The 12418-nt window shown below is 43.8% G+C and overlaps 1 protein-coding gene across 4 annotated transcripts in view; it reads left to right on the plus strand.

Annotated features, from left to right (window-relative positions):
• The window catches only part of PCLO (piccolo presynaptic cytomatrix protein), a gene marked incomplete at its 5' end in the record, with an annotated part of 250781 nt that overhangs the window by 218429 nt on the left and 19934 nt on the right, over window positions 1–12418 (plus strand). For all 4 annotated transcript variants that reach the window (XM_082222991.1, XM_082222992.1, XM_082222993.1 and 1 more), the window contains one exon: window positions 2185–2252. In XM_082222991.1, the coding sequence (XP_082079117.1) occupies window positions 2185–2252 (68 nt within the window). The remainder of the gene's footprint in view (window positions 1–2184; window positions 2253–12418) is intronic.

Raw genomic sequence — 12418 nt, forward strand, 5'->3', positions numbered from 1 at the left:
TAATAATAATAATAATAATAATAATAATAATAATAATAATATTGTTGTTTGTTTCATTCAAACAAGCCTTGGTTTATTGGGGGCACAACAAACTACGGTATAATCCCTGGTTTAGTTATTGTAGTCTGTTTCCTCCATGTGCTAATAAGGGATGAGTAGAACAGACTAGAAAGGTGTGATTGTGACAGACCATTAACTATTGCTCAATATGACAAATGAACAAGGTCTATGTGTCTGTTTTAGGTACCAGTGAAGAACAGCAAACTTCCTGCTCTAGTGATTCCATTTGGTTATAAAGAACTGGCTCGTAACCTTATGTTCTAAAGTCCGTAAAAGGAATAAAGTCAAAACTTGGCCCCAGGAGATTGTATTTCAGAAGCACTTATATGCATTAAGTCTTCCTTGATTTGCTATAGGACAGCAGTGCTTTTGTACGCTAAGTCAGTAGAAGATAAAAAGAAATCATCCATCTTATTCTTTTAAGTTTCCTCTTCAGTAGTTCTAGTAGAAAAGTCAATTCATGCTGCAAATTTCCATATGATTAAGAATTTATATTTAATCTTTCTGCCTGTAGATAAAAACAAATTATTCCCTGAAGTCAAATAAAAAAGTTTTAATCATATTTTTCAACTTCAGGCCTGTAATTATTTTATACTAATCCCTACTAATATAATACAGCTTTGGGAAGTGCTTGAGGATGAATGTTTTAAAATATTGAAAGTAAGTTCCTCTAGGAAAGATGTCTATAGAAAAATCCCTGAGCTCACACACTGATTGGAGTTGAAAATTGATCAGGTAATCCCTCAACAGAGGAATGGTGAAATATGGTTGACCAAAACATCCTGATTATTAGTAAAATCCAAGACAGCAAATGTTTATACAGAATTTGTGAGACCGTCTCTTCCCATATGAATGGAGCCAGACTGTGCAATCATGATCTGAAGCGCTTCTTTGTGTGCCTCCACCACGAGAGGTCCAGAGGCTGACCACACAAGAATGGGCCTTTTCTGTGATGGGTCTCCGTTTATGGAATGCTCTTCACAGAGTGGTTCACCTGGCACCACCATTATATATCTTTAGGCACCAGGCAAAAACTTCCCTCTATAACCAGGCATTTGGCCTTTTAGAAGTAGGTGAGATGTTTTTAATATATTTCTTTTTCCTCTTGGTTTTTATGAATCTCAGCTGTCTGTTTGTTGGATTGTAAGTCACTTTGGGTTGCCCTGGGCAAGATAAAGCGACTAACAAATTTAATAAATAAAATAAAAATAATAATTAATAAATAGGGCGACACTGCTCTACCCAGAACTACTCCAATGGCATCAGCTTCAGATGTTTGCCCAATCTCAATTATCCTTCAACTTACAGATAAGTGAGAAGGTACAGTGAATATCTGGCCAATTGTTCGTGTGTGAGCACAGACAAAGGCACAGTTCGCACATAAAGACATTCACATAGTGCCCTGTGATCAGGGGGGATGAAGCAGCTTTCTCTGCTGCTGCTGCTGGAGAAGTGGTGCCAGGATCAGTGCTGATTTCGGGTGAGATCTTGCTGAAATCTCACCATAAACCAGAAGAGGCATGGCAGGGACGGGCATCACTTCCTGTTTCAACTCACATGGAAAAACGAGATGTGCCGTCCCTGCATGTGAAGGCCTTGCCCCGCTCTGCCCCACGTAAACAACATTCTTGCACGTCTTAAACAGCGCATAAGCTACTTGTGGCCAGCACTTGAGCAGACATCAAGCCAGGCTCACACCTCCCAACAGAATGCTAGTTGTGAGACATCCCTGTGCGACAATCCCTTCAGCTGCCATCTATTTTCCTAGTGTTAAAAGAATCCAGCTACAACCAGAGGATCTCTTCCGAGTGTGAAAGCGTTCTTCATGTGGCAAATTGTGCAACAGCTTGCACATCTGCATTTGGAAATGAACAAGCAGGTGGGGAGGCGGGGTTGCTTCTGCTGGTAGCCACTGCCTTTTTGCAAATTTAAAAACCATTATGGGTCGTGAATTCCAATAAACGAACATTTCATATTGAGTCAACCTGTAAACATTTTTAATCAAAAAAATATTATTTATTCAATTTGTATACCGCCCTATCCCCATTGATCTCAGGGTGGTATATTGCATCATTTGACGGTGGAGGCTTTTTTTAATAGCTGCTCAACTGTATTTTTCAACAGAGGAAAGATGAGCCAGAATGGGCAAGAACCAGTGAAGCAAACAGGAATGGGATTAATGGAGGCTGAAGGTAAACTGAATATTGTCAACGTTAGAAAGATACATTTTAAAAGTTCATAGAAAACTATCTGTTGGTTTTTATTTTCTATACTGAAGCACCTGAAAAAAACATGCTACACATTAAGATAGTTGCTGTGAAGAGTGACATTAGGGAGAATTACAAATCTCCGAAAAAGACTGTAGTTCATAAAAAGGTGCTTCCTGTTGTGAGAATTTTACACCAACATCACCAAAAACCGAATCAACCTCTTTTTGCACAGGACAAGTTGAGGGCAATATTAGAAAGTGCAATGAAATGTTGACAACTGGCTTCTTTGCAAAAATAATTATGCAGAGATTATAATTCAGAGACAATTATTTAAGGTGTATACTTCCACTTGCAATCACCTCACAGAGGTATAAAATATATATGCAGCTGTTTGTAACATAATGGCTACAAAGATGAAGCCAAAGTTCTGTGGTGAGATGTGGGTAGTAAATAACACGGTGTCAGCTTTTGAATTATTATTCCTGTAGGCATATTTGATTTATTTTAACCCCGAAGAGCTAATGATGCTTAAGATCATTGGTTCAGTGAACCAGGGAGACATAGAGGAAAGCAATCAGTGTACGTGGGAAAATAATGTGCATCAAGCTTGTTCGTTCTCACCTTCCTAAGCAAGATATTAGTTGCTCCAAGGGCTAAAATAGGGTTTGGAATGAATGCCAGCAGTTAGTGCAGCAGTCTCTCCCGGATTTGTTTATTCTCTCTTAAAGCAAACCTAACACCTTATCAGTCCATATTACCATAAGGAGCAGAAATGAATGCACACATCTCATGAGGAGTGGGCCATTCCTTGTTGTTCACACTACAGTTTGCCTCATGCTGGTGGCAAGGTGTCTAGAAACTTTGGGCAGCCAAAGATGAAATGAAGATTCTCACAGACCCTACCCAAACCTTCACTGATTTCCACAAGACTGGCATCAATGGTGGCTCTCAGTCTTCCTCTTTCCTGGAGGACAACATGGAAACAACAACAAGGAGGGTAGACTGGTACCCTGAAGTGCCTGGCTTCTGATTCAGAGGTAGACCGGTACCCCCCAGGTGCTTTGCTGTGGGTCAGATTAACGTGGCACTGATGGTGGTAGTTTTTGCAATTTTCCTACTCTTGGGGCCATTTTTGGCCTTTTTGCACCTTTTCACAGTTTAGATCAACTTATTTATTTTCTGGCGCCACACAGATGTTATTTGAAATATAAGTGAGATGACACCTGAGTTATGTTTTCCTTCCACTCTCTTTGGCTTTGCATGCAACAATCACTGAGATCATTGAATACTCTAAATGTGCAATCACTTCCTACACACGCTGGGATGACCCCAAGACAGAGCTCTATAGGTTTACTACATGGTTGTTATTGTTACCTGAGTTGTCCCTATAGCATCCGCCTGGTAAGTCCCAACTATGTTGTAATGTAAATTTTAACACAACATCCCTTAAACTAAGCTTTAGAGCAGGGGTCAGCAAGCAAGTCCCGGGGCCCGGATTAGGCCCATTTTCTTCCATGGTTTTCATGCTGGAAATGTTCCATTTTGTTCTTCATCTCTATGCTGATTACTGTCGCTTGACCTTATCCCTGGACATGCAAATAATGCAGCATGCTACTCTGACTATAACCCCCTTAGACTGCTGGTTGGCAAGCCACATCAGCATCTATGGTATCTACTCTCTCTACAATTAACCAGATATATAACAAAAGATCCAATTTCTCTTTAAATGATAGCCTGCTCTGTGAGTATCATTTTAATCAATATAACATAGTTACTGACCATATGAGCGCTGATCTGAGGGAAATGGATATTGAGCCAAGATTTTGCAGAGAAAACTGGCCACCTTGAATTCCCTAATAGCAGACACTGTAATGGTAATTGAATATCTATTTTTAGTTTTGGTCTTCAAAGTCATGTCCAAAAGCGCAGGAGGCTGGAGATTGCAAAAAACATTGAAAGTCCTTATAAATCAATAAATCATGTTCTTTGTGCAACAGCAGGAAACAGCTCTTGTGGAGCCCCACTGTATCTCCAGCAAGGGGCCTGAGTAAAAATAAACCAATACTTTATACCCTGAAGTACCTAAAGTGGGATTTCTTCTGGATAAACACAGATAGGAACAGGCGGCATGACAAACGGCTTCCTCTTGCCCCATTGCTTTCCCCTGCGGGAAACCGCCCTTCACCACTCAGTCGGAGTAAAACGCCATTCGGGTTTCCCCTGGAAGGCCATTTGTTCTTCTCTATCGCTAAGGAGTGGAACTTCCCTTGCAAAGGAGTGGGGCAAGCAGAAATCAGCTGCGCCCCATGCTTTCTAGGCAAGGCACAGGCAGCTAAAAAAGCCACTGCAATTCTGGGCTGCATCAATAGGAGTATAGCATCTAGATCAAGGGAAGTAATAGTGCCACTGTATTCTGCTCTGGTCAGACCTCACCTGGAGTACTGTGTCCAGTTCTGGGCACCACAGTTCAAGAAGGACACTGACAAACTGGAACATGTCCAGAGGAGGGCAACCAAAATGGTCAAAGGCCTGGAAACGATGCCTTATGAGGAACGGCTAAGGGAGCTGGGCATGTTTAGCCTGGAGAAGAGGAGGTTAAGGGGTGATATGATAGCCATGTTCAAATATATAAAAGGATGTCACATAGAGGAGGGAGAAAGGTTGTTTCCTGCTGCTCCAGAGAAGCGGACACGGAGCAATGGATCCAAACTACAAGAAAGAAGATTCCACCTAAACATTAGGAAGAACTTCCTGACAGTAAGAGCTGTTCGACAGTGGAATTTGCTGCCAAGGAGTGTGGTGGAGTCTCCTGCTTTGGAGGTCTTTAAGCAGAGGCTTGACAACCATATGCCAGGAGTGCTCTGATGGTGTTTCCTGCTTGGCAGGGGGTTGGACTCGATGGCCCTTGTGGTCTCTTCCAACTCTAGGATTCTATGATTCTAAGTGTGAACAAGCCCAAAGCCCTTTGGGACTAAAATGGGTGTGCGGAGGAGCCAAAGAAGCCCATGGAGCCGATGCAGGCACCCATCCTCTGTGCTGATGCTTCCACACCTCAAATGTGCTACAGTACAGTCCATTGCTGTTCCATCATATTTATGTTTCTACTGGAGAGGTTACTAGTTTTTAGATTTGCTCATAGCTTGGGAGAAATGAAGGGACACGGGTGGCGCTGTGGGTTCAACCACAGAGCCTAGGGCTTGCCGATCAGAAGGTCGCAGTTCGAATCCTCGCAACGGAGTGAGCTCCCGTTGCTCGGTCCCTGCTCCTGCCAACCTAGCAGTTCAAAAGCACATCAAAGTGCAAGTAGATAAATAGGTACCGCTCTGGTGGGAAGGCAAACGGCGTTTCCGTGCGCTGCTCTGGTTCGCCAGAAGCGGCTTAGTAATGCTGGCCACATGACCCAGAAGCTGAACGCCGGCTCCCTCGGCCAATAAAGCGAGATGAGCACCCAGAGTAATCTGTGACTGGACCTAACGATCAGGGGTCCATTTACCTTTACCTGGGAGAAATGACATCACAGCTACACGGGGGGGGGGGGGTTAAGATACATGGCACAGGGAATGGGGATTGTACACAAATATATCCACAAATTTTGTACTTTGCCTAATATCTGGCCCCGATATTAACTTATTACAAAAGTTGTGTAGTGCATTTTCAGGCATACATATTTTGGGGGGAGTAGGTGTCCTGTATCTCACTGCTTCATAGCTGCATAAAAAATACTTCTCATTTATCACAAAGGTATGTTTGGTGCTGCCTTGAGCAGGGTCACATCTTCTGTCTAGGGCTCTTGATAGTCTGAGATTAATCAATGCCAAAATATTTAAAGGAGAAAAGTATCAGTGAGCTTGATCTCTGTTGCTGAATAATTGCTTTCATGCTGAGAAAGTGGTACAGAGCAATCGAAAGGTGCTTCTCTGCATTTGGTCCTCTGTGTGCATCAGTCTGTACAAGCTATTTCCTTATTTTCTGGCATGCTGCTGTTTACTGCAAAGACATACTCTAAGAAGCTGAGAAGGAGTCATCCCCAGGATAATGGAGTCTTAATAGCACTAAAGACCCATGATGTAAGAATACTTTAAATCTTCCTTTCTTTAAGTTCCCCTGCCTTTAAGCCATTGTTCTTAGCAATCTCCCTAGTCTATGCATTCTCCAGAAACCTCCTACACTGGGAAATTTGGCAACTATTTAGCCAGGTACGGTGCATCCTTCACAATTAGGGATCATTTCACTTCAAAACCTTCACCAGCTAAGCACTGGTAACATCATGCTGTTTTTAGGACCAACTGAAGATGTTTGCAAGACAGCTTCTAATTTGCACAGAACTCTTCGAGCCGGTTCATATTTTAAAATCCTCTCTGCAGAGCCGTTCCATGGAACCTAGGCCAGTAGAGGAAGTGTATATGTGTTCAGCATCATATTTCTTCTTGTGGGCCCTGTATTTTAGAAACATCAGCTGGCAAGGTAAAACGGATGGTGCGTGCACAAATTGTCATCTCGTCTGTCCTCCCAGTTGAACGACGTGGCCCAGGGAGAGAGGGGAAAATAGTGGAAGTGAACAGGGGCTAACCAGGTTTCAAGACCAGATGTCCCATATATATACCCATCTTTTACATTTAGGGGAGCTAATCTCAAACGTTTGTTGGGGGAGACCTAGGTTTTTTTTTGTGGGGGAAGTTATTTGTTCTGTCTTCAAGCTTTTTATGATGGAGGACCTCTGTAGCCACCCCCAACAACACGATCTCATGATGGAAGGGGAGGGAACAGCTGCAGTCGCCTGCGATTCCTGCGCAATGTTTGCCATCTTGCCAAAGGTTGCAGGCAGCTTTACCTGCAGCAATTGCATGTTGATTGCCCTTTTAAAAGACAAAGTCCAGCAACTGGAGGAACGTGTAGCTACGCTCCAAAGAATTAGAGAGCTGGAGCTCTTCTTGGAAGCAACAGAGCACACCGTCCCCACCAAGGAGGAGACAGGGGACTCCCCTGAGAAGGAGGCTTGTTCACCAACACAGGAGCCAGATATATGGAGAAACGTGACTCAAAGAAGTAGGAGGCCCAGGGTTCACTCTGATTGTTTAGAAATACACAATCGCTTTGAGGTCCTCTCCCCTAGCATGGAAGACGAAGAGCAGACTCCATTTGAGGATCTCTCCCTCATTACAGTCGATCAGGTATATGAAGACGAGCAGCAAAGTCAGTCCTCAGGGAATGTGCAGGTGACCTTGGAACGGACAGCTCACGGAAGAACCCCGACCAAACCCAAGAGGAGGCGTGTAGTGGTGATAGGGGATTCCCTACTGAGGGGAACAGAAGCAGTGATCTGTGGGCCTGACAAGATGTCTCGGGAAGTGTGCTGTCTCCCCGGGGCTAAGATCCAAGATGTAACTGAACGACTGCAAGGAATCATAAAACCCACTGACGAATACCCCTTCCTCTTGGTTCATGTGGGAACCAATGACACTGCAAGCAATAGCCTCCAGAAGATCAAAAGAGACTACGAGGCTCTCGGCAGGAAATTGAAGCAACTAAATGCACAAATTGTCATCTCGTCTGTCCTCCCAGTTGAACGACGTGGCCCAGGGAGAGAGGGGAAAATAGTGGAAGTGAACAGCTGGCTTCGCAAATGGTGTAAACAGGAACGGTTTGGATTCTTAGATCACGGACTGCAGTTTCTTGAAGATGGACTTCTGGCAAGTGATGGGCTGCACCTCACAACGGTTGGGAGAAATGTTTTTGCCAAAAATCTCAGAAACCTCATCAGGGGGGCTTTAAACTGACTAATGTGGGGGAGGGAGACAGTGCTCCTGAAGGTAGGAGTCTATCAATTAATGAAGATGATCATCCAAATGTCATAAACCAAATGGAGCAAACAGCACGCGGACCTAGTGGTGGGAGGAAAAAATCCTTAAATAAGAGACACGGGAGAATGATTAATGGACTTCAATGTCTCTACACTAATGCGCAAAGCATGGGAAATAAACAAGATGAGCTTGAGCTCTTGGTACAGCAAACTAAATATGACATAATAGGCATCACTGAAACCTGGTGGGATAAGTCCCACGATTGGAATGTAATAATGGGGGGATACAATCTATTTCAGAGAAACAGACCAGACAAGAAAGGAGGAGGAGTGGCGTTATATGTCAGGGATGTGTATACCTGTGAAGAGATCCAAGATTTAGAACCTCAAAGCCAAAGTGAGAGCATTTGGGTCAAAATTAAGGGAGAGAAGAATAACAGAGACCTCATTGTGGGAGTTTACTATAGATCCCCAAGCCAAACGGAGGACATAGATGATGCCTTCCTGGAACAGATGGCCAAGCATGCAAAAGGAAGGGAGATAGTAGTAATGGGGGACTTTAATTACCCGGATATTTGTTGGACGTCAAACTCAGCCAAGAGCATAAGGTCAAACAGATTCCTCACTGGCCTTGCAGACAACTTCATTGTCCAGAAAGTGGGAGAAGCAACAAGAGGAACAGCCATTTTAGATCTGGTCCTAACCAATGTTGATTACCTGGTTAGTGGGGTAGATGTGGAAGGATCATTAGGCGCGAGTGATCATGCTCTTCTGAAGTTTACTATACAGCGGAAAGGAGCAGCCAAGCATACTAGGACTCAATTTCTTGACTTTAAGAAAGCCGACTTCATAAAACTTAGGGAAGTGCTGGGTGAGATCCCATGGACAGCAATACTAAAAGGAAAGGGAGTTCATGATGGCTGGGAGTTTGTTAAGAGGGAGATAGTAAAAGCACAACGACAGGCAATACCAATGAGACGGAAACGTGGAAGGTGCCTAAAGAAGCCAGGGTGGCTATCTAAAGAACTTTTAACTGAATTAAGATTTAAAAAGGATGTGTACAAAAAATGGAAAAGGGGGGAAACCACCAAAGAGGAATTCAAACAAATAGCCAGCACGTGTAGACACAAAGTCAGAAAAGCTAAAGCACAGAATGAACTCAGGCTTGCTAGAGAGGTTAAAAGCAACAAAAAAGGCTTTTATGGGTATGTTCGTAGCAAAAGGAAGAACAAAGAAACAGTGGGGTCACTCAGAGGAGAAGATGGTGAAATGCAAACAGGGGACACAGAAAGGGCTGAACTCCTCAATGCCTTCTTTGCCTCAGTCTTCTCCGATAAAGAAAACAATGCCCGACCTGAAGAATTTGGAGCAAATGATTCAGCAAAGGAAACACAGCCCAGAATAACTAAGGAGATAGTACAAGAATATTTGGCTAGTTTAGATGTATTCAAGTCTCCAGGGCCAGATGAACTGCATCCAAGAGTATTAAAAGAACTGGCAGATGTGATCTCAGAACCACTGGCAGTCATCTTTGAGAATTCCTGGAGAACAGGCGAAGTCCCGGCAGACTGGAGGAGGGCAAATGTTGTCCCTATTTTCAAAAAGGGGAAAAGAGAGGACCCAAATAATTACCGCCCAGTCAGTCTGACATCAATACCAGGGAAGATTCTGGAACAGATCATTAAGCAAACAGTCTGTGAGCACCTAGAAAGGAATGCTGTGATCACCAATAGTCAGCATGGATTTCTGAAAAATAAGTCATGTCAGACTAACCTGATCTCGTTTTTTGACAGAATTACAAGCCTGGTAGATGAAGGGAACGCAGTGGATGTAGCCTACCTTGATTTCAGCAAGGCATTTGACAAGGTGCCCCATGATATTCTTGTAAAGAAGCTGGTAAAATGCGGTCTTGACTATGCTACCACTCAGTGGATTTGTAACTGGCTGACTGCCCGAACCCAAAGGGTGCTCATCAATGGTTCCTCTTCATCCTGGAGAAGAGTGACTAGTGGGGTGCCACAGGGTTCTGTCTTGGGCCCGGTCTTATTCAACATCTTTATCAACGACTTGGATGATGGACTCAAGGGCATCCTGATCAAATTTGCAGATGACACCAAACTGGGAGGGGTGGCTAACACCCCAGAGGACAGGATCACACTTCAAAACGACCTTGACAGATTAGAGAACTGGGCCAAAACAAACAAGATGAATTTTAACAGGGAGAAATGTAAAGTATTGCACTTGGGCAAAAAAAATGAGAGGCACAAATACAAGATGGGTGACACCTGGCTTGAGAGCAGTACATGTGAAAAGGATCTAGGAGTCTTGGTTGACCACAAACTTGACATGAGCCAACAGTGTGACGCGGCAGCTAAAAAAGCCAATTCAATTCTGGGCTGCATCAATAGGAGTATAGCATCTAGATCAAGGGAAGTAATAGTGCCACTGTATTCTGCTCTGGTCAGACCACACCTGGAGTACTGTGTCCAGTTCTGGGCACCACAATTCAAGAAGGACACTGACAAACTGGAACGTGTCCAGAGGAGGGCAACCAAAATGGTCAAAGGCCTGGAAACGATGCCTTATGAGGAACGGCTAAGGGAGCTGGGCATGTTTAGCCTGGAGAAGAGGAGGTTAAGGGGTGATATGATAGCCATGTTCAAATATATAAAAGGATGTCACATAGAGGAGGGAGAAAGGTTGTTTTCTGCTGCTCCAGAGAAGCGGACACGGAGCAATGGATCCAAACTACAAGAAAGAAGATTCCACCTAAACATTCGGAAGAACTTCCTGACAGTAAGAGCTGTTCGACAGTGGAATTTGCTGCCAAGGAGTGTGGTGGAGTCTCCTACTTTGGAGGTCTTTAAGCAGAGGCTTGACAACCATATGTCAGGAGTGCTCTGATGGTGTTTCCTGCTTGGCAGGGGGTTGGACTCGATGGCCCTTGTGGTCTCTTCCAACTCTATGATTCTATGATTCTATGATTCTATGATCTTGGTACCTGCCTGCTGCTTTCTGTCTGTAAGTACATAAGGCCAAAGGCCCATCTCGTCCAGCAATCTGTTCTCACATAAGCCTGTAGGAAGCCTGCAAGTAGGACCCAGTAGCAACAATGCTCTCCCCATTTGCAATCCCCAGTAATGGGCCTTTGGAGGCAATACTACCTCCAACAACGGAAGTAGGTGGAACATCACTCTCATGGCTAGTAGTAGCCATTGATGCCCTTATTCTTCATGAATTGGTCTGATGCTCTTCTAAAGCCATCTAAGGTGGTGGCACCACTAGCTCCTATGGGAGGGAATTCCATAATTTAACTCTGCACTGTGTGAAGAAGGACCCTCATTGCTGCTGCCCTGAGTGCTGGAAGGAAGACCTTCTCTTGAGAGCCAGTGTGGTGTAGTGGTTAAGACCGGTGGTCTCGTAATCTGGGGAACCGGGTTCGCGTCTCCGCTCCTCCACCTGCAGCTGCTGGGTGACCTTTGGCCAGTCACACTTCTCTGAAATCTCTCAGCCCCACTCACCTCACACAGTGTTTGTTGTGGGGGAGGAAGGGAAAGGAGAATATTAGCCGCTTTGAGACTCCTTAGGGTAGCGATAAAGTGGGATATCAAATCCAAACTCCTCTTCTTCTTCTTCTTCTTCTTCTTCTTCTTCTTCTCTGCTGCAAGGCCCATTTTGACCTGGTCCAGGGGCAGAGCCCAGACTCACCCTGAACAGCTAAAAGAGGCTCCTGGGAGGCCACTGGGACATTGCTGGAACAACAGTTGGGTTGGGGCAACTGACTAAAATGTTTTTAAATGGTTCTAATTTTGGTTCCTCTTTTTTGTTTTAGGCAGGTTGGTGTTGGTTTAATGTTTAGTTGGGGTTGGCAGTTATTTTAATTTGGGTATAACTGTAAACTGTTGGTTGTTGTTGTTGTTATGTGTTTCTGTTGATTTATTGGTTTCTTTGTTGCTTGTATAGGATAGGTTGTTTCTTGATGTTTTATATTTGATTTTTTGTTGTGTTTTTATGTATGTCTTAAGCCTTCCAGAGTGGCTGGGAAAACCCAGCCAGATTGATGGGATATAATTTTTAAAAATATTATTATTTCTTATTATTTCTGTTCCTCTCACATCCTTTTATAGAGATTTATTTATTTATTCATTCATTCATTCATACATACATACATACATACCTCGCCCATCTGGTTGGGCTTCCCGAGCCACTCTGGGCCGCTTCCAACGAAAGATTAAAAGTACATTTAAACATCAGTTATTAAAAGCTTCCCTAAATAGGGATAAAATGTAGCAAGAATCTAATACACCCCCATACCTCTGCCCCACCCCCCGGGCGAAGAAAGTGACCC

The sequence above is a fragment of the Podarcis vaucheri genome (assembly GCF_965113315.1).
Source record: "Podarcis vaucheri genome assembly, chromosome: 5".
Lineage (NCBI taxonomy): Eukaryota > Metazoa > Chordata > Lepidosauria > Squamata > Lacertidae > Podarcis > Podarcis vaucheri.